This window comes from Branchiostoma lanceolatum, chromosome 14 (genome assembly GCF_035083965.1).
Source record: "Branchiostoma lanceolatum isolate klBraLanc5 chromosome 14, klBraLanc5.hap2, whole genome shotgun sequence".
NCBI lineage: Eukaryota > Metazoa > Chordata > Leptocardii > Amphioxiformes > Branchiostomatidae > Branchiostoma > Branchiostoma lanceolatum.
Genome location: NC_089735.1, coordinates 2,673,133 through 2,697,956, shown reverse-complemented (window position 1 = coordinate 2,697,956; position 24,824 = coordinate 2,673,133). Strand labels below are relative to the sequence as shown.

The 24,824-nt window shown below is 43.5% G+C and overlaps 4 protein-coding genes across 6 annotated transcripts; all 4 read left to right on the top strand.

Annotated features, from left to right (window-relative positions):
* Positions 1-989: 989 nt before the first annotated feature.
* On the top strand, positions 990-4,458 carry LOC136448508 (glutathione S-transferase 1-like). The gene is made up of 5 exons (XM_066448096.1): positions 990-1,253; positions 1,816-1,908; positions 2,600-2,721; positions 3,012-3,107; positions 3,307-4,458. The coding sequence occupies exons 1-5, from the start codon at positions 1,118-1,120 to the stop codon at positions 3,472-3,474; spliced, it is 615 nt and encodes a 204-aa protein (XP_066304193.1). The 5' UTR covers positions 990-1,117; the 3' UTR covers positions 3,475-4,458.
* Positions 4,459-7,055: 2,597 nt separating this feature from the next.
* Positions 7,056-13,442, top strand: LOC136448506 (hematopoietic prostaglandin D synthase-like). 3 transcript variants are annotated; one of them, XM_066448092.1, is made up of 5 exons: positions 7,056-7,395; positions 7,843-7,935; positions 8,475-8,596; positions 8,876-8,971; positions 9,405-9,902. In XM_066448092.1, the coding sequence occupies exons 1-5, from the start codon at positions 7,260-7,262 to the stop codon at positions 9,576-9,578; spliced, it is 621 nt and encodes a 206-aa protein (XP_066304189.1). In that variant the 5' UTR covers positions 7,056-7,259; the 3' UTR covers positions 9,579-9,902. The 3 variants fall into 3 exon arrangements, with proteins under 3 accessions (XP_066304189.1, XP_066304187.1, XP_066304186.1); XM_066448090.1 differs by lacking the exons at positions 7,843-7,935; positions 8,475-8,596; positions 8,876-8,971; positions 9,405-9,902 and adding exons at positions 11,473-11,565; positions 12,009-12,130; positions 12,444-12,539; positions 12,975-13,442 and having other exon boundaries at positions 7,060-7,395; XM_066448089.1 differs by lacking the exons at positions 7,056-7,395; positions 7,843-7,935; positions 8,475-8,596; positions 8,876-8,971; positions 9,405-9,902 and adding exons at positions 10,407-10,882; positions 11,473-11,565; positions 12,009-12,130; positions 12,444-12,539; positions 12,975-13,442.
* A 1,194-nt stretch (positions 13,443-14,636) lies between these two features.
* LOC136448513 (hematopoietic prostaglandin D synthase-like) lies at positions 14,637-19,300 on the top strand. The gene is made up of 5 exons (XM_066448100.1): positions 14,637-14,913; positions 15,653-15,745; positions 17,408-17,523; positions 18,003-18,098; positions 18,943-19,300. The coding sequence occupies exons 1-5, from the start codon at positions 14,778-14,780 to the stop codon at positions 19,105-19,107; spliced, it is 606 nt and encodes a 201-aa protein (XP_066304197.1). The 5' UTR covers positions 14,637-14,777; the 3' UTR covers positions 19,108-19,300.
* A 2,378-nt stretch (positions 19,301-21,678) lies between these two features.
* LOC136448510 (glutathione S-transferase-like) lies at positions 21,679-24,188 on the top strand. The gene is made up of 5 exons (XM_066448098.1): positions 21,679-21,931; positions 22,260-22,352; positions 22,805-22,920; positions 23,390-23,485; positions 23,928-24,188. Exons 1-5 carry the CDS (start codon positions 21,793-21,795, stop codon positions 24,090-24,092), a joined length of 609 nt encoding a protein of 202 aa, XP_066304195.1. The 5' UTR covers positions 21,679-21,792; the 3' UTR covers positions 24,093-24,188.
* Positions 24,189-24,824: the final 636 nt, after the last annotated feature.

Sequence of the window (24,824 nt, the reverse complement as noted above, 5' to 3'; positions counted from 1 at the left end):
GTGCCCCCATGCGTTAGCCTCTACCAGTTCCATAGTTCTCGCGAAAAATGGTAAAAATTCGCCAAATAGACAGATAACATACCAGATGAGTTAGATACCTGAGGGCAAAGCTGTACTACTTGGGCAGCTAACTCATTTAGTATGTCTATTTGGCGAATTTCTACTATTTTTCTAGCGGCCTATGGAGCCTGGGTAGAGGCTATCCATGCATCGCAAGTTGAAACAAGAAAAGTAGAATCATAGGTTACGACAGACTAGATTTTAAAGAGACAATGTTTTCATTCAAACCCTCTTGACATGGTGGTTTGAAAGAACACTAGACGAGTTACGCCTTTTTGTATCTCTGAAATACCCAATACAAAAGATACCATTGGCATAGCGGTCGCTACGGACAGGGTGTCAATGTTTTCTCTCAAATTATGTAGACGAGGTGGATTGAAAGAACATGCTAGTTACGCCTTCTTTGTGTCTCACAAATACCCAATATTTGTCTCTTAAATACCCCCAATACAAAAGATACCATTGTCATAGCGACAGTGTCACTACGGACAAGGTGTCAGTGCTTTCTATCAAGCTATGTAGACGAGGTGGATTGAAAGAACATGCGATCGAGTTACGCCTTTTTTGTGTCTCTTAACTACCCAATACAAACGATACCATAGGCATAGCGACAGTGCCACCACAGACAATGTGTTGACCTGTGCATAGAAAGCAGCGTTCTTCCACAAAGACCTGGGCAATTCTTCTGTGATGGAACAGTCCATTGGAAATAAGGGATGAATATCAACCCCAATGAAAGGCCCTGATCACAGAAAGCCATCTTTTTTGTTGATAATTAATTTTTTAATCTAAGAAGATAAATAATAAGTTCTTTTTAATAAGAAGTCTCCACTGACACCTGTTATCACTGGCTACACATGCGACTGTTTAAGCTGTGTCATGCCCGGACCCTCTTTGATGGTATGTCCTCTCCAAACAACTGTCCAAGCTGGCCGAGCATATTTACACCTGTCGAAGATAGGGACCGCCCATTCTAGTTCTGCATTCAGGCCCTGTTAGTTTGTCTTATTGCTTCTCCGCTACCAGCCCTACAAGAACGCACTGCAAAGACTCCAGGATGGCTCCCAAGTACAAGCTGACTTACTTTGACGTCAGATCTCGTGGCGAACCCACCAGGCTTATTTTTGCCGCCGCCGGCGTGGAGTACGAGGATGTCAGGCTATCGTTCGAGCAGTGGCCGCCTATCAAACCGAGTAAGTCACGATACAAGACTGGTCTGTGGGGGTAGAGCGTTCGTCTTGCATTCGTGAATCAAGTTCGGAGGGGGGGGGGCTAAATCAAAAACAGGTCATACCAAATCTTCAAAAATGGTGCTTTATTCTCTGCGAATGTATCAAAATTTGAATCACTCCACTACCAGTCAACTAGTTCCCTGGTGTATAGTGGCTCTGTGTGACTGAATAATGGCCTAGATACTGACTATGTTATTACATCCCAAGCGATGATACCCGAGTTGACGTGTGTCCCAACTGTTTTCCCGGTCACCAGTTAGCCTTCTGTTGTGGCCAGGGCAAGCGGATAGTGATGGCGTGCGGGATAGTGGGGCCGGTAAAGTTCGGGCACCGGGGTATCGCGCCAACTACGGGGTCAGTCTAGCCGGCCAGGCTGTAGTGAGCCGCTGGCTAGTTTGGCAGCCCTGGTTATATGTAGGCAAACCAATACATACTGGGACGAGATATTCCCACTGACGTAAGACATAAACTCCTAGAATAGACATGATATTCTGCGTGATTCGTTCCACACTTCCTATTTCAGCCACACCAATGGGTGGGCTTCCCATGCTCGAGGTGGACGGAAAAACGCTCAGCCAGAGCATGTCGATAGCTCGCTTCGTTGCCAAGGAGACAGGTGAGTGTTTTCACGAGGTTTGATCACTTCACAAGCAGGTGTTGAAACAGGTTTTTTGTCTTGAACTTATTCACATAAACAGGTTTGCTAATGCTACGATGTCATTTGCGAATCCGGGGCCCGGCCTGTGGGAACAAAAAATATGATATTAAAGACAATAGAATACAGAAAACGTAAAAAATGCTCATAACCATATATTGTGTATCATCTTGATATGCCTTTTTAAAATTTTAGTTTACGCAAACAGCCCGGCCGGGCCCGGATTGGAAATGGGACTGTGGCATTACTTGGCTACGGGCAACACGGATAAGTGACTCAGCAAAATTTCGTACTTATGTCTGGTCCTCTTCATGATGACTGACCCCGTTATATCACGTGGCCTTACTTGAGCGTGACGTAAGCAATTTGCGCATAGCTAACGTTACATATGAATCATATGAACAAAAACCTGCATACATCACGTCATTTCCGTCAACATTTGAACACATCACACGAGCCGAAAGTTCGATCGAATGTAAATTTTGCATGTTCGAACTCCTTCCAATGTTACGCGTCTATTCGTCAATAACAACGAACACATCACAAAGTTCGATCGAATATTGCATGTTCGAACGCGTTCCAATGTTGCCTGAAATGACCCAAGCAACTCAATGGTAAGCTGTCCGCTGGAATATTTCATATACCTCTACAGGACTGGACGGTAAAAACAATCTGGAACGGGCTCTGGCCGACGCCTTTGTGGACGAGATTCACGAACCGCTGGCGGCGAAAATCCCTACTCTGCTGGCATTCACCACTGATGAGAAAGCGAAGGTACTTTATCTTCTAGATTGTGACGTTACCAGCTATTGCACAACTTTTAGTGTTGTAACGTTAAAGAAAACGTTTTGTAATGTGATGTGTACGTTACCAGGTAGGTATTGTTGTCTGGTACCCCGCGTTGTAGACATGGTGTTGTTGCAATCCAAATAAAGTCAGAGAGGGTGCTTTCTTGCGTTTTGTTTGTTTACTTCGTTGTTTGCATAACTCTACCGTGAGTTTGAAAACTTTAGTTGGCAAACCAGGGCATAGACTGAATAGTTACATAATATATTTCGTTCTAGGAGGATTTAGCAAAGGAAGTGGATCAGCTGATCGCAGAGAAACTCGGCAAGTGTGAGAGAAATAGCGGCTCTGTTGGACATCTAGTCGGGAACAGTGTAAGTACAATGTTTGAAACGGCAAACATGAAAGAACTCACATGATCACTTTTTCGAAATTCTAAAATGCGGTATACATAAATGTACATGTATAGTTGAAGCTACTACCAGTAAGAAAGATGTATAGAAAGACTAAGCTACATGTATACATACATGTACAAGTTCAAACACACGCAAAACATTTCTGTATTCTTTCCAGTTGCTCTGGTGCGACCTGGTGTTTTATAACATAGCGTCTTACATCGAGGCCTACAAGCCGGGAACTCTGCAGAACTACCCCAAACTGGCCAAGGTGTACGCCACGGTCAAGGCCAACCCGCGCATCGCCAAATGGCTCGAGCGCCCGGCGGGACAGTACGGGGTCTGAAGGGACAGATGGACGGCGACCTTTGACCGAGACCCCTCTCACCGGACCCGCGACGCTTTCGCGACCTCCCTGCGACCGAGCGATTTGACACCGCGCTAAACGAATTTCATCGATAAAAATAATCTTCTTACACTTTGTGTGATTTGTTGTATTTTTAGTCATACTTGTACGTTTTGCATGGTGTTCCCATTGTAAAGTCAGGTCTAACTCAAATTCAATCTAGGACGCAGCGATGTCGCCAACGCGTCGCGGGTACAGTGCGAGGGGGGCTTTTTCGGGTGCCGGGGAAAAGTCTCTAACAGCGTTCATATTGTGTATGTTTTTTTTTTCTTCAACATTTCCGTGTCCGCTACGGTCTTTTATTCTATGCTGAGATCTTTCGTAATGCCGTTACAATATCGCAAAATGGAACGATGCAACGTCATGAGAGATGGGTCAGGAAATATCTACAGCCCAATCTGCGAAATATGTAATAAGGTAGACAATTATGAACATTAGTGTGCATGTGATAGATTAAGAGCCTTTTGGAATAGAATAGATATTACTTACGATGAAATATTGCTGTGATTAAAAAAATACTGTGTTGGCTTATCAACAATTGCAATGTACTCAATGTATACTTCTTGGTAAAGATGCAAAGAAACGCCTGATAAATTATGTGTTCTATACTTCATACTTTTTTTCTTATTGTACAATGTTGAGTGTTGAAACCTTGCTTTACATGAAAACTTCTGTGTATGGTTTCTTGTCAATATTAACATCGATATCCTAGTAACTGTTAACTTTGCCCCCACCCCTCGGCACAATGCAATTAAATCATGGTATAGTCCATTGGCCCAAAACGCTGAGTCATCCTCAGTAAACGTTGTGTTTGCGTGTTGTAAATATTTTGGTGGCAAAAGAATGTCGTGTCTATGGCAGAGTTGTGTTACAGAATTTGGTTCACACAAAGAGCATGTCACATTCATCGTTGTGGGGTCGTGTGGCATAACGACAGGGGTTTCGGCCCAAAACCCTGTGGTCCCGGGTTCGAATCCCCTGACGCTACCGATGGCAAAAGCACTTCACACGACGTTCCTCACCCCACCAAGGTGTAAAAAGAACGGGTATATTATGTGTGGGTCACGACACCAGCAATAGCTCACACCATCATATATTAGCATAAACTAAAAGTAGGTTTGATACCAAATAAACGCATTTTTTCTTCTATTTCACTCTTCGGCTGGAGACGTATATTTCAGATACTGTGGTGACCACAAAGGGGGGCATTACTTCTAACCAATGTGGTGTTAAGTGCTTTACAGACATCAACATTAGCGTTAAAGCCAATAGTTCGTTGGATGAAGCCAGTCATGGAAGTTGCCTTGGCTACCATCTTCACAATGTGTCTTTCCTACTGTAGGTCTGGATGTACAATGACCCGTAGATCGTTTATGCTATCAGCCTACAGTGCAACAGTGTCAGATATGCGATATGAGTACAGGATTGGTATCTAGTTTATGTCTCAAAAGAGCTTGAGTGATAGAATCGAATGCCTTGGCAAAGTCAAGGAATGGCATGTCGACTTGCCCCCCTCTGTCGAGTATGGACCGTCACTTGGCGGTGATTCCAGTAGTTGGGCGGTGGTGGAACGGCCAGGAGTGTACCCATATGGCCACGTTCAAAATCATGAATGGATCCTCGTAATAAAGGAAATACAATACTAGAATGGCAACATTTTCGGGAAAATGCAGGATATTCCCCTTCCATGACCTACACCTCAAATATGACATCCTTAGCATCGGCTGTAAGGGTATTATGAAGTTTCTGCATAAATTATGCAAATGAGGTCGCCATTAGCATAATTTATGGCCAGGTGTGTTCACCTCTCCTAAAGGTACCTACATCTGAAATATGACAATCGTAGCCTTTACGGTGAGGGACATGCATAAATTATGCAAACGAGGCCCTCATTAGCATAATTTATGGCCAGGTTTTATAACCCTTCCTAATGGTACCTACATCTCAAATATGACATCCGTAGCTTTCACGGTAAGGGAAATACAAGTTTATGCCTAAATTATGCAAATGAGGTCCACATTAGCATAATTCATGGCCAGGTGTATTCGCCTTTCCTAAAGGTACCTACAACTCAAATATGACATCCATAGCTTTTACGGTAAGGAAAATTCAAGTTTATGCATAAATTATGAAAATGAGGTCCTCATTAGCATAATTTATGGCCAGATTTCCTGACCTTTCCTAATGGTACCTACATCTCAAATATGACATCTGCAGCTTTTACGGTAAGGGAAATAGAAGTTTATGCATAAATTATGCAAATTAGGTCCTTATTAGCATAATCTATGTCCAGGTGCATTCACCTTTCCAAAAGGTACCTACATCTTAAAGATGACATCCGCAGCTTTTACGGGAAGGGAAATATAAGTTTATGCATAAATTATGCAAATGAGGACCTCATTAGCATAATTCATGGCCAGGTGTGTTCACCTTTCCTGAAGGTACCTACATCTCAATTATGACATCTGCACCTTTTACGGTAAGGGAAATACATGATTTTCCATACATTATGCAAATGAGGTCCTCATTAGCATAATTTATGTCCAGGTGAATTCACCTTTCCTAAAGGTACCTACATTTCAAAGATGACATCCGCAGCTTTTAAGGTAAGGGAAATACAAGTTTATGCATAGATTATGCAAATAAGGTACTCATTAGCATAATTTATTGTCAGGTGTATTCACCTTTCCTATAGGTACCTACATCTCAAATATAACAACCGTACATTGTAACATAAGGTACATATAACTTTCTGCAATACCATTAGTAGAGCTACCACCGCACATCTACTTGGTTTTTGGCAGAAGAAGAAGAAAGAAGAAGAAGAAGAAGAAGAAGAAGAAGAACAGGCAAGCAAAAACAATATATCCCCCTTCCCACTGGAAGGGGAATATAACTATTGAGTACAAGCAGTGTTCCATGACTTTGCTTACCAGAGATGATAAAGAAACTGGCCTATGATTGGCCACATTTTCCTTATCGCCCTTCTTGAGGACAGGCGACACGTTGGTTTTCTTCTACTTACCAGGGACCAGACCAACAGATATTGACTTGTTGAGTAACAAAGTTAACGGCAGTGAAAGCTGAGCCCTAGCACTGTTACACTTCAGTACATGTGCATAGATGTTGTCTGGGCCTACAGCCTTGCTTGTGTTACAGTCGGCACGCGCACTTTCAACAGATTCAACAGTTGATTGAAGATTACACAGTGGCACTAAGTAGACCAACATTGTCGCAAGGATTATGCGTAACAATAAAGAAGTGGGCGGGGAAGTCAGGGGGCCTCCTCAATAAGGAGGTTTAGTAAAACACTGAACGGTAAACTTCACAATTAGGCTAAAATTTTCATATAACTATTACAAAAAAGCTTCGGTTATTGATAAAACTGATCCCTACTTTACAAAAGAACGTCAGTTTATACAGGATTGTAGTGATACTTGATTGATTGATTGATTGATTGAAAAAGTACCTGGGGATTAAAAGATTTGCACAGGGCGATGACCCCTGACCTTTGCCCTCTTTGATGGTATGTCCACTTCAAACATGTGCCCAAGCCGACCGCAGCTGGTACATGCGAGCACATAATACACCTGTCGAAGAAAGGGACCGCCCATTCTAGTTCTGCACTCGGGCTCTGTTGGTTTGCTCGGTTGATTCTCCGTTGTCCCATTGCTCAGTCCTCCGTTCCCGCTACAAGCCCGAGAACGCGCTAAACAGGCTCCAGGATGGCTCCTAAGTACAAGCTGACCTACTTCAACGTCCGAGCTCGTGGCGAGGCGACCAGGCTGCTGTTTGCCGCCGGCGGAGTGGAGTACGAGGATGTCAGGGTACAGTTTGAGGAGTGGCAGCCTATCAAACCGAGTAAGTAATGATACAAGACTGGTCCATGGCATGGGGTAGAGCTTTCGCCTTGCATTTGAGATGTGAGGTCGAGGGGGGCCCAAATCCTGACCGGGTTAAAAAAATAAGACTTTTGATCATCGGAGAAGTTGAATTGAATACACCCCACTACCAGTGGACTAGTTCCCTGCTGCAGTGGCTATGTGTGGCTGGATACTGACTATGTTGCATCTCAAACGACCTTCTATCCCAAATGACTACCGAGTATCATGTAGGATAGTCGACGTGTGCCCCACCTGTTCCCTCGGCCACGGTCACTAGTTTGGCAGCCCAGGCCGTATGTCTTTCAGAGACAAAGCAATACACATTGATATGAGATATTCACAGCCAACAGAAATGATACATAACCTCTTAGATTAGATATGATATTCTGTGTGAAAAGTTACATTCTCATGCTTCTTGTTTCAGCTACACCAATGGGTGGGCTTCCCATTCTCGAAGTGGACGGAATCACACTCAGTCAGAGCATGTCGATAGCTCGCTTCGTTGCCAGGGAGACGGGTGAGTGTGTTCACGAGGTTTGAATTTGATTACTGTTGAAAAATGTCTGCTTACTTGGCTACGGGCGGGTCTATGATTGACGAACTGCAAAACAGATAAATGACTCGGCAAATTTTCCTTGCCGGGTTGATAACTTACAAACAGCTGTTGATACAGGTTTGCTTACTTGTCTACGCCCGGGGCAGGACAACACGGATAAATGACTCAGCAAATCTTCGTACTGGTCTCTGGTCCTCTTCATGATGACTGACCCCCTTATATCACGTTACCTTACTAGTGAACAAAGCTTGACGTAATCAATGGTTGTGTAGCTACATAATGTATCATATGCACAAACCTAGTTACATCACGGGGGTTGGGTGGGGGTGTGTGCTACGTAGTCAATATTCGAACACAATATTCGATCAAAAACGGACATTCGATCGAAATTCGAAAACGGACCAAAGTTCGATCGAATCTTGCATGTTCGAACGCGTTCCAACGATGAAGGAAAATGACGTAGGCAACTCAAGCGTGGGATATTTCATTTACTTCTACAGGACTGGACGGGAAAACCAAGCTGGAGAAGGCCCAGGCTGACGCTTTTGTGGACGAGTTGCAGGAACCGCTGGTGGAGAAACTCAGTATTATGTTGGTCTTCACCTCTGATGAAAAAGAGAAGGTACTGTACTTTTAAATCATTGTATCTTTTAGTTGCATTAGAGTTGTAACGTCGTATAGAAAATGTTTAATAACATGTGAAGCACGATCATACCAGGTACTGCTGCCTTGTGTATCTCATTGTACATATTACGTTGTTGCAATTCAAATGATAAAGCCAAAGAAGGTGGTTTGTTGTGGTTTGTTTTCTTCTTTGATTTGCATGACTGTATGCCTCTGACTCTATGCTGTGCGCGTGACAGCTTTTTCCACCGAACCACGTTCAAATGTCTGAATTTAGGAGGAGAAAGCGAAGGAAGTGGATCAGCTGATTGCAGAGAAACTCGGCAAGTGTGAGAAACTGAGCGGCTCTGATGGGCATCTAGTAGGGAACAGTGTAAGTACAAGGAATGAGTGAGTGCCACGGTGAGTGAGTGTGTGAGTGGGTGTGTGAGTGAATGAGTGAGTGAAGGTATGAGTGAGTGAAAGTGTACATGTGTGTGTGAATGAGTGAGTGAGTGAGTGAGTGAGTGAGTGAGTGAGTGAGTGAGTGAGTGAGTGAGTGAGTGAGCGAGCGAGCGAGTGAGTGAGCGGGATTTACAGATTTTCTATTAAAAAACTTCACATGTCCCTTTAAGACTTGTCGGAATTCCTGGAAATGCAAACATGAACAAACGTGTTTCACAATCCAATGCAATATATGGCATACATGTACAATTGAGGCTACTACCAGTGAAAAAGATATCGACTCAGCTAAAATTATTAAGGTCAAGCACAAGCAAATGAAACAGTATAGTAGTGATGAAGACTATTTTCTGCATTTTTTCCAGATGCTTTGGTGTGATCTGGTGTTCTTTACCTTAGCGCAGACCATTGAAGAGGTCTATAAGCCGGGAACTCTGCAGAACTACCCCAAACTGGCCAAGGTGTACGCCACGGTCAAGGCCAACCCACGCATCGCCAAATGGATCGCCGAGCGCCCGGCGGGGCAGGCCCCTGTCTGAAAAGATGTTGAGGGATGCTACAAAATGTTACAAATAACAGCTAATTTCTTCATTTTTTTTTTAAATTCCAATAAGCTGGCAATATAGACGTAGTTGTGGCGCACTCAGGTTTACAAACTTTTATCAACGCCACCACTGAACATGTATCATGACACAGGACATAAAAGTGGACAGATGAGAATACAAGACTTGTATTAAACAAACATGATGCATTGACATATAACGAAATACAGTACATTACAAACTGTTAACTTTGCCCCAACTCGCACAAAACAATTAAATTGCACAATCTATTGGCCCAAAACGCTGAGTCATTCTTAGGAAGCGTTGTGTTTGCGTGTTGTAAATGTTTTGGCACCAGAACGTCTGTAGGAGTGTCGTGTCTATGGCAGTTGCGTTACAGAATCTGGCTCACACAAAAGGCATGTCACATTCATCGTACGACTCTTTGTCGTACACTGATTTTCAAAGGCAGGCGGGAAGACTAAGACACACGTTGAGGTCTAAAGGTCATCACAGCCAACCGGAGGTCCTCTGCCGAAAATATCCTGGAGAGAGTTGTCTACAGGCGGCATGCATCAGCAACTGATACCTTCGCAAGATTGATTGATTAATTGATTGATTTCTAGAGAGGCCCTGAAAGAACTGGCCGAAAACATCTACATCAGTTATACCCCATCAGGGGTAAAGTAGGGGGGGGGGGGGGGTCCCGTGCGAACCACAAACTGACGGTGGAAGCCGTCACAACTGTGCCAGGCAGTCCACTTGGGAATGGTACGGGGGAGATATGAGTATTTGTATGTGTCTGTTCTAGCGTTAATGGTTTGAAATTTGAGGTGGTGGTAATAATTGTCCCGAGGTAATAATACGCCGGGTCCAAATGCACGCACACGGCTGGTGGCATTCAGCGTCTAAATGTGGGTCAGAGGGCACCGTACGCATGGCTAGACACGGAGCCACGCCCACTCCACCTGTTGTCCAGATTGTTAGGTGCAAACAAGGAAAAGGAAAACATGGATACTGTTTTAGTCTCATCCCTTTGTCTTGAAACATAGAGAGCTCTGCACTCGGGCTCTGTTAGTTTGCTCGGTTGATTCTCCGTTGCCCCATTGCTCAGTCCTCCGTTCCCGCTACTACAAGCTTGAGAACGCGCTAAACAGGCTCCAGGATGGCTCCTAAGTACAAGCTGACCTACTTCAACGTCCGAGCTCGTGGGGAGGCCACCAGGCTGCTGTTTGTCGCCGCCGGAGTGGAGTTCGAGGATGTGAGGGTAGCGTTTGAGGAGTGGCCCCCTATCAAACCGAGTAAGTAATGATACAACTTACAAGACTTGTCCATGGGGTAGACCTTTCGCCTTGCATTCGAGAGGTGGGATCGAGGGGGTCGAATTAGGCTCTACCAGCCTCCGCGGGTCGCTGGGAAAATAGTAGAAATTGGCCAAATAGAGTCAACTGTATGAAGGGAGTCGGCTACGGAGAGAAGGCCTGCGAATGTAACCCTCCATGGCCAAAGTCCCCAGGCAAATATTTTCCCTATAGCCGGCGTAGTTAATCTGGAAGAGACTAGGTCCAAATCCTGACCGGGTCAAACAAAAAGACTTTTTATCATGGGAGAAGAAGTTGAATTGATACACCCCACTACCAGTGGACTAGTTTCCTGTTGCAGTGGCTATTTGCATGTGGCTGGATATTGACTATGTTGCATCCCAAACGACCTTCTATCCCAAATGACTACCGAGTATCATGTAGGATAGTCGACGTGTGCCCCACCTGTTCCCTCGGCCTCGGCCACTAGTTTGGCAGCCCAGGCCGTATGTCGTACAGAGACAAAGCAATAACGTTACATAACGTTACTGATATGAGATAAAGTTACATTCTCATGCTTCTTGTTTCAGCCACACCTACGGGTGCGCTTCCCATTCTCGAGGTGGACGGAGTCACTCTCATCCAGAGCATGTCAATAGCTCGCTTCGTTGCCAGGGAGACGGGTGAGTGTGTACACGAGCCGGTTTGATTACTTCACAAACAGCTGTTGATACTAGTATTTGGCTACGCGCCGGCCTGTGAACGACCAACGGTTTATAACAAAGATAAATAACTCAGCAAATTTTCGTACTGATCCTCTAAACCAGTCTTCATGATGATTGACCCAGTTAACGTTACACCAGGTTACCTCACTGGAGCGTGACGTAAGCAAGTGTTGTGTAGCTACATAATGTATCGTATGAACAAAACCTGGTTACATCATGGGAGTTGGGAGCAAGTGGGTGCTACGTAGTCAATATTTGAACACAATATTCGATCGAAAACGGACATTCGATCGAAAACGGACTGAAGTTCGATCGAATCTTGCATGTTTGAACGCGTTCCAATGATGAAGGGAAATGACGCAGGCAACTCAAGCGTGGGAATATTTCATCTGCTTCTACAGGACTGGACGGGAAAACCAAGCTGGAGAAGGCCCAGGCTGACGCTTTTGTGGACGAGTTGGAAGAACCGCTGGTGGAGAAAATCAGTGTTATGCTGGACTTCACTCCTGATGAGAAAGAGAAGGTACATGTACTGTACTTTGAAATCATTGTATCTTTACGTTGCATTAGAGTTGTAACGTTATAACCGTTATAGAAAATGTTTTGTAATGTGTGATGCACGATCATACAAGATATTGTTGCCAGTATCTCATTGTACACATTGTGTTGTTGCAGTTCAAATGATAAAGTCAAAGAAGGTGGTTTGTTGTGGTTTGTTTTCTTCTTTGCTTTGCATGACTGTATGCCTCTGACTCTATGCTGTGCGCGTGACAGCTTTTTTTCCACCGAACCAGGACATTGACTGACTTACTACGCGTTCAAATGTCCTATCTTAGGAGGAGAAAGCGAAGGAAGTGGATCAGCTGATCGCAGAGAAACTCGGCAAGTGTGAGAAACTGAGCGGCTCTGATGGGCATCTAGTAGGGAACAGTGTAAGTACAAGGAATGAGTGAATGGATGAGTGGCACGGTGAGTGAGTGAGTGAGTGAGTGTGAGTGGGTGGGTGAGTGAGAGTTTGAGTGAGTGAGTAAGTAAGTGAGCGAAGGTATGAGTGTGAGTGAAAGTGTACATGTGTGAGAGAGTGTTTGAGTGTGTTTGAGTGTGTGTGTGTGTGTGTGTGTGTGAATGAGAGTTTGAGTGAGTGAGTGAGTGAGTGAGTGGGTGAGTGAGTGAGTGAGTGAGTGAGTGAGCGAGCGAGTGAGTGAGTGAGTGGGATTTACAGATTTACTATTAAAAAACTTCTCGGAAAGTTCACATGCCCCTTTAAGACTTGTCGGAATTCCTGGAAATGCAAACATTAACAAACATGTTTCAAAATTCAATGCAATACATGTTTTACAGAAGAGTATTTTCTGCATTTTTTCCAGCTGCTCTGGTGTGACCTGGTGTTCTTTAACTTAGCGCAGACCATTGAAGAGGTCTACAAGCCGGGAACTCTCCAGAACTACCCCAAACTGGCCAAGGTGTACGCCACGGTCAAGGCCAACCCGCGCATCGCCAAATGGATCGCCGAGCGCCCGGCGGGACAGGCCAGAGTCTGAAAAGATGTTTGGGGTGCTACGAAATGTCACAGATGACAGCTATCTTTTTATTATTATTTTTTATTCAAGTAAGCTGGCAATACAGACGTAGTGGTGGCGCACTCAGGTTTACAAACTTATATCAACGCCACCACTGAACATACATAGACAGGGTACAAAAGGGGACAGACGAGAATACAAGACTTGTAACAAACATGATGCATTGACATATAACGAAATACAGTACATTACAAAGTGTTAACTTTGCCCCAACTCGCACAAAACAATTAAATTGCACAATCCATTGGCCCGAAATGCTGAGTCATTCTTAGTAAGCGTTGTGTTTGCAATTGCGTGTTGTAAATATTTTGGCACCAGAACGTCTGTAGGAGTGCCGTGTCTATGGCAGGTGCGTTACAGAATCTGGCTCACACAAAAGACACGTCACATTCATCGTGCGACTCTTTGTCGTACACTGATTTGCAAAGGCAGGTGGGAAGACTGAGACACACGTCGAGGTCTAAAGGTCATCACAGCCAACCGGAGGTTCTATGCCGAAAATATTCTGGGGAGAGTTGTCTACAGCCGGCATGCATCAGCAACTGATACCTACGCAAGATTGATTGATTTATTTATTGATTTCTAGAGATGCCCTGAAAGAACTGGCCGAAAACATCTACATCAGTTATATCCCATCAGGGGCAAAGTATGGGGGCGGGGGAGGTCCCGGGCGAACCACAAACTGACGGTGGAAGCCGTCACAACCGTGCCAGGCATTCCACTGGGGAATGGTACGGGGGAAATAAATGTGTCTGTTCTAGCGTTAATGGCTTGGGATTTGAGGTGGTGGCTCCCCCGGATGCGCCCCTGGGCTTGTTTTAAGTGAACTGTCAGTGCTAACACTGAACTAAAACAGGGATATACGACAACATTTTCCGTCACACGACAACGGAATGTCCCACGAAATATCGCCCGACAGGTTTGATACAGTAACGAAGAACGTGTCCGGGTCCAACGCACGCCCACGGCTGGTGGCATAAATGTGGGTCAGAGGGCACCGTACGCATGGCTAGACACGGAGCCACGCCCACTCCACCTGTTGTCCAGATTGTTAGGTGCAAACAGGGAAAGGGAAAACATGTTTTAATCTCATTCCTTTGTCTGGAAATCCGTGTTCTGGAGATAAAGAGCTCTGAATACCACCAATGTGACTATGGACACCTTGTTAACGACATCACGAAATAAAGCTTTCATTTGAAAGAGCATGCCACGTTGAAGATGAATGGAATTAGTTCCAGACGGAAGAGTCCACTCAAAAAACAAAAAAAGGGTCCATGTCCTAAAAAAAAGGCCCAAATTAAGTAGCCTCATTTCCTCCTTTTACTTTGAGGTAGATGCTATACTGTATGATTTACTAAACTTACCCACCCACACATGCATGTTTTGTTTAGAATAGGAACGTTTAAAGGATCATTATGCTTCCTTTACTGGTATCACCCCCTAAAACAAGTATGAAGTTCCTACCAGGAGTGCTGTGTCATTGTTCGCTTGGTCTACATAAGTACACCTGCACCTGGCTTATGTAAATCTTGACGTGTACACTGTTGTCTCGTCTGGTCCACACCACACGCCCATCCCGTACTCTTCAGCATGGCGCCCAAGTACAAGCTGTCCTATTTCGACATGAGGGCTCGCGGGGAGCCTACGAGAATGCTGTTCGCTGCCGCCGGGATAGAGTTTGAAGACGATAGGATCTCCTTCGACAAATGGCCGTCAGTGAAAGGGAGTAAGTATCTATCTATTTATTGGTAAAATCTATATAATCTCCTCGGTAAAAGGTCACAAGAAACATTACAGAGACAACCAAGGCACTGTGGGCAGATTGTCGATGCATCTCATTAAAAACAGAACATAACATATAACATATAATAAGCCAAAAATAGTTACTCAAGCAACTAGATTATTTCAAAATTTTATCCAGTTGCTTGAGTAACCATCTTTGACTAATCTTACTACCTGGATGTCTAACCTTCATCAACGTAAAACGTATAATCTCCAAGCAGATGCAAGTATCCAGCTCATTCAGCTCATTCTTATTTGTCGCTACCCTCAATACTAGAGAACAGTAGCAATGCAGAATCAGGCGTAAAATGAGAATGAGCCGTATCCTTACATCTGCTTGGAAATTATCTACCATATGAAAATACACAAACACATGTAACAATGAGTAATAAGAGGCAATGCACGTTTCCCCACCTTTGTTACAATTTGAGGAAATTCCTTGCCCTGAACGGGTAATTGAATTGACAGGCGTCAACAACGTAATAATGATAATAATAATGGTTTATTGGTCAGAAATTACCCGTGCAATGGCAGCCAGTGCTGAATTGCTGCATGTGTGTGCCTGTCTGTCTGTCTGTCTGTGTGTGTGTACTTATGGCTAATGATCGTGTAACCACAGTTTAGAATGTTCTTCAAAGAAACGTTAGAAGACCTGATGATTGATTGTGCACTTCCTATTTCAGCGACCCCCATGGGCCAGCTGCCCGTGCTGGAGGTTGACGGCGTCAAGTTGTGCCAGAGTATGCCCATAGCTCGTTTCGTGGCCAAGGAGACAGGTAAGCTTAGGTGTGATAGGTTCCTACGAGTTACATATTAACTAGCAGCCACCTACTCTCCAAGCATGGGAGGGGTTCCGGCGGGGTTTTGACGTGTTTTTAGGCGTTTTGTCGGGCTTTCTACTTTGTCTTTTTTTGTCTGTATAAACCCAACAAGCCAAGGGTTTATAGAGACAAAAAAATGACAAAGTAGAAAGCCCGACAAAACGCCTAAAAACACGTCAAAACCCCGCCGGAACCCCTCCTATGCTTGGAGAGTAGCAGCCACCACCGTGCCTGTGAAGCCGGTGTGTTACGTCAATAGGTGGATACAATGGCAATATAACTTAAGATACAGAAGCTGGTATGTAACGCCGAAGGGCAGTTACACCGGCTATACAGATACAGAGGCTGGAGTGTTACGCCGAGAGGCAGTTATACCGGCCATACGGATGCAGATACAGAAGCTGGAGTGTCACGCCTATACTGGCCGCTTTATACCGACTGCAATACAGATACAGAAGCCGATGTGATATACCGAAAGGCGGTTATACCTGCTATACAGATACAGACTCGTACAGATACAGAAGCTGATGTGTTACGCCGAAGGGCTGTTATTCCGGATGAGCAATATAGATACATAACGACATGCTAACTACAGCTGTAGTCTCCAAGAAGACTTCAGAGTGACTCAGCATAGCCAATCCACCTAAAAAGTATATTTCCCTTTGTGGTGGAAACAACTGCTGGTTTGTTACGACAGTGTCCACCAACACATGTGGGCTTCTGTTGAATAAAACTCGCCGAGTCACATTTTTCATTATTTGCACAAGCCTGAGGCGTGACGAAAGCAGGTGCATGGCTTGTATAACTCGTGAATAGACAACATCTGTTTTTCCTACGGCCTTTATTTACTTTCTTAAGCTTTCCTTTACAATGAAAACATGTTTATGAGCCTTTTCATAGTTTGCCGAGAATGTCCCTGTATCACTACCCTGTCAAGAATGAGAAGATCTGCACACAAAATGATATTTGGGATATCTTGTCCATGAGCAAACCAATGACTTTCCATGTACAATCTAACACCATGTTTATCAAGATGAGCTACAATAGGTCAATCTCCAAGCAGATCTTTCGGTGGCTATAAGTTGGATACGGTCTTCGCCACCGTTAGATCTGCTTGGAGCTTATCAATAGGTTACCAACAAACCAGTAGCAATAAACATCAATTCATCCCTTTTTTTTAGTTATCCTGTTTCAAAGTTTTAAATATCTACTACCTTTCTTCAGTGACACTGAGCAAGATCTGCCGAACAGTAGAACTATGAATTGGTATGCTGTTACGTTTTGGACAATTCTATCCAGTTGCTTCAGGAACTGCTATTTGGCATATCTTATTATACCTGGATTACCTGAAGCAGAACTTCCGTTTTAATTTGTATCTTTTGACCTGGACGTGCTATGGTCTTGATATTTGGGTGGCTGATAGCTTGTGATGTAATAACGAAGTAATGTAGGTTTGGGCCCCCTAGCAGCTTGTTCTAGAACTGCAGGGGCGTTATTGTGAAAATCTTCTAAGGAGAATAACGACAGATTTCTATGATATTTAGTATGCAGGTAGCTGGCATATCTTATTATACCTGGATGTCTAACCTTCATCGATGATTCCCCCTACCTCTGCAGGAATGGCGGGTAAGACCAACCTGGAGCAGGCCCAGGCGGACGCCTTCGTGGACGAGATTATCCCAGTCCTGCCCACACTGTACGAAGTGCATTACGGTGGTGAGGAGGAGAAAAAGGTGCTTAATCTAGGTTCCAATTTTTGTTGTTGTTAACTTGCAACTGTTGTACAGAAAGAAACAAATGGAATGCCTTCCAACGTTTCTCTCCTCGGGTAACATTAATTCTACATATCACTACTGCTCAAAGACCTGCTTTTCCTGATGCTAAAGCCATTCGGAAAAGTATCAAACTATAGTTAAGCACGACATTCTATTGTCCTTTATGAAGTGTTTTATCTTGTCTTTGGTATTTCACAATAAAAAGTGCGGACTCTGATTCCAGACACTTTGTTATTTACTTATCTATCAATTCACTGTGCAACAATGAACCCCCTAGTCTCCCAAGAACACAACCACAAGTAGTTTGTGGCGCTAAAGAAATATGATCCTCGTGGCAATAAATATAGTATCCTAACAATTCTACCCACTTATTCATTCATTCGTTCATTTATTCGTTCATTCATTCATTCAACTGTACCGCCTTGCGTGAATTTCAGGCAGCGCTGGCCAAAGGCTTTGACAAGACCATGGAGACCACACTGGCGAAGTGCGAGAAGCTGTGCGGCTCCAGCGGGTTTCTCGTGGGGAACAGCGTAAGTATCATGGCAGGGAACTTACGGTATATGTTACTTCATAGCCTAGATACTAAAGTGTTGTTTTTGGCTTGTCATTCTGTGTGTGTGCACTACTATAAGTTCTACAGTTTCTGTATGTCCTGCAAGAGGGGGTAACGTCTGCTATTACTGACAATTGCCTTGTTTTGTTTCGTTATGTTTCAAAGCTCCCCATAAAAAAATTCTGCTGTTCAAAGATAGTTTTGTTTAGGTGATAACAAGACTACAGGCCGTTTAAATCAACTACGCTCAGCTACGGAAAACACCATCAGGATCGCAACATGTTCTCCTATCCATCTACTGCTTAGCTAAAATTTACTTTACTTTACTTTTTTTTATGTTGTACTTATTGATTCGAATTTAGTGTTCTAGCGTAATGTACTGTTTTTTATGTCATACCTGGGCCTGATACGGGTTTTCCGGACCGTGTGATAACTATCCGTATCACATGAGGTTCTAGAGTTGTATCACACGGGATTCCATAGAATATTTCGAATGCATTTCGAGCGCGCCGGTTGCGCCGCCGTCGAAAATTCGAATACCGGATTCGGAGGTTGAAATCAATGTTGTTACAGTTTCTTGTTCGAGGACACAAAACTCCCTCAACTTTTGGCGCATTCCGCATTGAAATGTGTGTTTTCTAGGGTGGGTGTTGTGTTCTATATATATCATATTTCATTGATTCGAAATAGTGTGGTGCTAATGTAATGTGTGGGGCTCAATATCAGAATCGGTGCCTCTTAATCCCAATGTACTGTCTTGTTGCAATTTCAATAAGCTTGAAAGTACAACATGTCCTCTTTCGTCTCCCCCCCCCCCCCAGCTCCTCTGGTGCGATCTGGTTCTTCACACCGTCGCGACTAACATCGAGAACTACAAGCCGGGAACCATGAAGAACTACCCCAAACTCACCAAGGTCATGGACAGCGTCAACGCCAATCCCAAAATCGCAGCGTGGATCGCCAAGCGTCCGAACACCACTTTCTAGTTCACAGAGCTGTTTTGACACGTCATGATATGGTGGCAGATGTGAAGTTCTGTACTATAAAGCAAAATAAATTCTGTACCAAAAGCAAAATAAATGTTGTTCTTCATATCGTACACAACGCACCACTGTTCAACCGACTTACCAATTATGATAAGCGATTGCACGAATAAATAATTATTTTTTTTGCATGCGACAGAGTGTGTGCTTGATGATTCTTATTCTTCGTTAAATGTCGGCGGGCAGATAATCTACACTTCATTCTCAACCGCAACGTTTCCAAACAAGCTGCTAGAGGCCCAAACCTACACCAAATCTTCCTTACATCAAAAGCTATCTGCCATTAAAAGATCAGGACCCTAGCACGTCCAGGACAAAATATAGAAACAAGAGCTTTTCAAAAAAGCTGGCGTTTCGGCTACGTTTATGAGTGTGAATTGTCTTTTCCCTTTACTTGAAGTAAAATCTGCCAGAGAAAGTCACTCAAGGGCTGTTCAGTCTATAAGAAAAATTGTCATTTTGGGAAATGAGTACTGTTTTAATAGAGAAAGGCAGATTGGGGAAAGCAATTTTGAAGTTACGTCACTTAACTTAAGTGCTTTTGAAAAAGCTGGTCTTGGCCTACAACTTGTACTTATTTGTAAAATGTACAATAGGCTCATTATAAAAGCTATCAATGTAATTATGTACATGGCACGCAATAAAACATAAAATTTGAAAAAGCACCATTGAATCATCAGCACTATGGTAATTAAGTGAAATAGAAGTTCATAACAGCTAAGGTTCTATCTAAAATGACTACCAAATGTCAAACAAATCAACAGCTACCTCATCCGTATTATTCTGGTTTCCGCATTTACAACATTTCTTCCTTATTTTCCTGGGTAATTTTGCTAAAATTCATGAAAATTCCCATAGTTTTGTGCCGAGCGGCGCCACTTTCCACGTCCGTGTTGTCTGAATGAAGTCGATACTGAACAATGGAGCATTTGTTACTGTAACAAAGGATCGCTGTTTTGCAAACAACATCAAGAGCCTCTGTTTACATCGGGGATAGAAGTTTAGTGGCGAGTGTTTTGCAAGAATCATCTTACCGCGCATAGGAGCCGCTGCACGGTATTTTCCATTACAATGAACAGAAAAATTCGAATGCCGGGTTTGGAATCTATGAAGTCCTGTTCATAAGACAAAGGCCTTGTATATATTAAATGAATATTTAGAAATAACAAATATAAAATACTTCTTTATTTATTAATGAAAAAAATGAAGAAATGATATTCATAAATATGATATTGATAGATTAATATAATATCAATATATATTTTTGATATTCAATATCTAAAAAGAAAAAAAAAATCCATGCACGGACACGAACCCGGATCTTCTAGGCCCGAAGTGCTTCGCGTTGACAGATGGGCTAAGCTGCGGTACGTAACCCGTCACTCTGTACGTAATGCTATAACCTCACTATATGCTATCATTTATGTCGATTTTTGGTCGTTTTCTTGACGAAATCATTTTTTTTCTTCTGCAATCTTGTGGAATAGATGTAATATGGTCATTTTTCAGGATATCAAAGTCCGAAACCACAATGCAATAATATTTCCGAACAGTTGTAGCAGTTACATGCGGTCGCCCTCCTGTGTGTCATGCAAATCTAGCCTGCCTGCCTTTTCGTGCTCCCTTGCCATATAAGGCAACGGCTATACAAGGATTTGGGAACGTATTGCCATATAAGGTCTTCTGGTGTGCGACACAGTGTTGAACCAAACAGCATGCCTGCAGCATGCATCGAAGCATCCTGCATGCGCTATGCATGCATCGAAGGTAAAAGCCAGGACATTGCGTTCCGGCGCGAAGGCGCCGAAACGCAAAAAACGGAAGTTCTGCTGCAGTACGAAGGTCACATACCAGGGGGCCCAAAATCGACCTTGACCTTTGTCATCCCGACACTTAACGACATACCAAATATCATAATAATCCATCCAGAGAATCTTGAGTTATGCTGACTACAATGGGCCGGAAACACAAACAGATAGACAGACAGACAGACAGACACATAGACACACCCAAAACCATATCTCCATTTTCCAACTGGCAACATAGTTTAGCCTACGGAACGAGTACACTCCACGTATGCCCCTTACTAGTTACAGAGATACATGGAGAGGCCCACTGTACAAACCCAGTATAGATAGTAGCGTTTGCATGTCCAAATAACCTTCGGACTCGATCTTACGAAGTTTACCTAGTCCACATGACTACATGTCCAACAGGGAGCACACGATTGGGAGGAATCCATAAGAAATGTGGGGCCCTCGTACACGAAGGTGATCATGTTTAACACTGCGTAAAATAAGAAAATGCTTGCCTAATTCTGTACATGCTTTACATTTAACACCCGGACATACAAATGTGTATACATTTGCAGCATAAAAGTGCGGCATTGTACTTTGAAGTGTGGAGTGGTCATTTGTCTAAAGTCGATCCCTCAATATCGAATGGTATCATCCTTCCACGATAAAGGCCGCGTCATCCTCGATCGGCAAACATCGTGTTTGCGTCCGGCAAGTATTTAAGGCGGACAGCAGTGGTCACCTGGTCATTGTGCGTGAATCCACCGAAGGCGTCTCCGCATCTTGTTCCACAGCGTTTTGTCGCGACCACAGCGTGCACCGACAACGCAGAATGGCGCCTAAGTACAAGTTCACGTACTTCAAGGCGAGTGTCGGACGCGGCGAGCTGGTCAGGCTGATCTTCGCCGCTGCGGGAGTGGAGTTCGAGGATGTTAGGCTTGAGCGGGAAGAATGGCGTCTTCTTAAAGAAAGTGAGTTGTCGGTTCACGTCTAGTTTTGTCGCATTTCTGACATTTTGAACCACTATGTATTTATTCATAATGCAGAAAGTCCACATCAGGCCCTTCTGTGGGGTGGTAAAACTGTAAACAGAACACCGTTATGCAATAGCAGTGCATTTTGTAATCGGTCCAACAACCGGTCCACTATCAATTTTTTTCCCTACCGTTTTCGGACTGGTCCATCAAGAAATACCAATTTCAACACAACGAAGGTTGGGTTTTACATGTTGCGTCGGTACACATTTAGCTGTTATTGAATCCAGTTCTTATATGTATTTTCATGATGTTCTTTGCCCAGCATCTCCGATGGGGCAGCTGCCGATGCTGGAGGTGGGTGGTCAGGTGATATGTCAGAGCGGGGCCATATTCCGCTACGCTGCCAAGGAAACAGGTAACATTTCAACCAATTCGTCAAGATATAAATTTGGTTCGATACGCTGGTTCTAAAAACTTGAACCTCCGTTTTATTAAAGTCGTGGCATTGATCACTGATTTGTACAAACTATTGCCCAGAAATCATCATCATTTAAGGCAGTTGGCACTAGCACAAAGTACTCGAGGCAAACACATCAGATGAAGGGAAAATATCATGGATATTCTGGTCATCTGTAGTTTGTATGTACCGTTCTGTAGTTTGTATGTACCGTTCTGTAGTTTGTATGTACCGTTCTGTAGTTTGTATTACCGTTCTGTAGTTTGTATGTACCGTTCTGTAGTTTGTATGTACCGTTCTGTAGTTTGTATGTACCGTTCTGTAGTTTGCATGTACCGTTCTGTAGTTTGTATGTACTGTTCTGTAGTTTGTATGTACCGTTCTGTAGTTTGTATGTACTGTGCTCACAGGTCTGAGCGGCGCCGCCGGCTGGGAGGAGGCACAAGTCGACATGTTTGTGAGCGGGATGGAGGATCTTACCATGAAGATGTATGGGGTTTACTTTGAGAGAGATGAGGCCAAGAAGGTCTTCTATTTCACACTGCTTTCTCAGTATACTTAGCCATCCGTACTACCTCAGTTTATTAATTTCAAAGCTGTTGTGGTCACCAGAATATACCTCATCTCGCTCGCTGACCCGATAAGCGGAGAAGAGATAGGATAGGCTAAATGTGAGAGCAGGACGTAGTTGGAAAGACGTAGTGTGTAGAACAAAAGAAACATATAAAATTCGAATCCACTGTTTTTCGCGTGGCTTTCACTGCCCCGTGGTGTTGCAGAAGTTCCCTCCTTGACCTCTCTTTACAGTTGTTCGATTCTGTATCTGTATAAGATCATGCAGTCAATCTTTTAGATGGTCACGCATCTACAAGTTGGGACGACTGATGAAGGACAGTCTTTAATTTTGAACCAAAACATCCTATTCTAACGATTTGTTCTTATGAAAAGCTGAGTTTGTGGAACGACTTCACAATTCTATTTTCACATCACCCCAGGAAGAGAAGAAGACGGCACTAGCTACTTTCGTCCCAAACTTTCTTAGGAACTACGAGAAACTCTGCGGATCGGACGGCCATCTTGTCGGTACCAGCGTGCGTATCTCTAACAAACATTACCTTTTTATATAACATCTTAGATATATGTGCAATGATGCTAAGCACAGACTTCAAGACATAGCTTTGTTGAGTCCTACAAAAAGGTCGTAGTGATCCAAGTGCAAGTTCGTATATTTAAAAGTGGTAGGACATTACCTTGAAATAGTGTATTCTGTTTAAGTTTAGTATCATTGACAGCAAAAAAAAATCTGAAATATGGGAAGCCTCACATAGACTTTCTACAAATGGTATCGGCGGTAGGCCATAGGGTGATTTATTTTGTTTTCTACAAAATCGATAATTATCGTTGGTAGCGAGGACTATACTGTGGTCAATGTCTACCGTTGGCTTCAATATCCCATGCAACCAATTCAACAGATCCTTGTTTCGAGGAATATTGATATTGTTACAGACTCATTTGTCCATTTATTTCTTATAGTTGACCTACGCTGACCTGGCCTTCTTTAATGGCATGGACGATATTCTCAAGAAACAGCCAGATGCCCTGGAGAAATATCCCAGGCTGGCCAAGGTGGTGGAAAGCGTCAAAGCGAACAAGGGAGTCGCTACTTACATCGCGGAGCGCCCAGAAACGCTGTTATGATAAACAAGAGTCTGCCTGATCACATGTTTCGAGGAATGTAACCATCTACTACACTGTTTTAACCATAAATCGAAGATGCCATGCATCTATGAAATATTCAGAGGTGTTTTTTTTTTAAATTTTCAATTCCTGCTTGATTAGTTGTTGTGAACAAGCTGATAATTAGTGGGGCTGAATCACAAGGGGGTGGAGCGGCTGCACGTCGGCACTAACTATATAAAGGTGATCTACATACGACAGTAATTGGTCGATCCATATGATTACGTGTCCAGCATGAGCACACGATTGGAAGGACGCCATAAGAAAGGCGGGGTCCTAAGACATGGAGGGGAACATGTTTAACACTGAAAAAAAGGCGCAAAATGCTTGCTCGATTCTGTACATGGATTACATGGAAATCTTTATTGACACAACAAAAGTACAGCGACTTCCGTAAGGTCTTCTACAACTATACATGCAAACAACAAACAATGGGATACAAAATGATTAACCTACGTACAAGTATAACAAGTATATGAATACAGTACTTCAACATGTCGAGATTAAACTATCACTTACACTACTAGATCTGAACATTCTTTGATAAATTTACCTATTTTTCGGTCCATAAATATATCATTTCATGCCAAAATACAGCAACCTGTAATGCTAACTCATCAAAGCATAGTGTATTCCGGTAGAATTTACCCTCCTTTATGGGCATTCCGGGGCATTCCGGTGTAAAAAGGGCAT

Coding starts and splice junctions, on each gene's coding strand:
- LOC136448508 (XM_066448096.1), top strand. CDS start 1,118: ATGGCTCCCAAGTACAAGCTGACTTACTTTGACGTCAGATCTCGTGGC. Junction 1,254..1,815: donor GTGGCCGCCTATCAAACCGA/GTAAGTCACGAT, acceptor TTCCTATTTCAG/CCACACCAATGGGTGGGCTT. Junction 3,108..3,306: donor GACATCTAGTCGGGAACAGT/GTAAGTACAATG, acceptor TATTCTTTCCAG/TTGCTCTGGTGCGACCTGGT.
- LOC136448506 (XM_066448090.1), top strand. CDS start 7,260: ATGGCTCCTAAGTACAAGCTGACCTACTTCAACGTCCGAGCTCGTGGC. Junction 7,396..11,472: donor GTGGCAGCCTATCAAACCGA/GTAAGTAATGAT, acceptor TTCTTGTTTCAG/CCACACCTACGGGTGCGCTT. Junction 12,540..12,974: donor GGCATCTAGTAGGGAACAGT/GTAAGTACAAGG, acceptor CATTTTTTCCAG/CTGCTCTGGTGTGACCTGGT.
- LOC136448513 (XM_066448100.1), top strand. CDS start 14,778: ATGGCGCCCAAGTACAAGCTGTCCTATTTCGACATGAGGGCTCGCGGG. Junction 14,914..15,652: donor ATGGCCGTCAGTGAAAGGGA/GTAAGTATCTAT, acceptor TTCCTATTTCAG/CGACCCCCATGGGCCAGCTG. Junction 15,746..17,407: donor TTTCGTGGCCAAGGAGACAG/GTAAGCTTAGGT, acceptor CTACCTCTGCAG/GAATGGCGGGTAAGACCAAC.
- LOC136448510 (XM_066448098.1), top strand. CDS start 21,793: ATGGCGCCTAAGTACAAGTTCACGTACTTCAAGGCGAGTGTCGGACGC. Junction 21,932..22,259: donor ATGGCGTCTTCTTAAAGAAA/GTGAGTTGTCGG, acceptor TTCTTTGCCCAG/CATCTCCGATGGGGCAGCTG. Junction 22,921..23,389: donor AGAGAGATGAGGCCAAGAAG/GTCTTCTATTTC, acceptor ACATCACCCCAG/GAAGAGAAGAAGACGGCACT.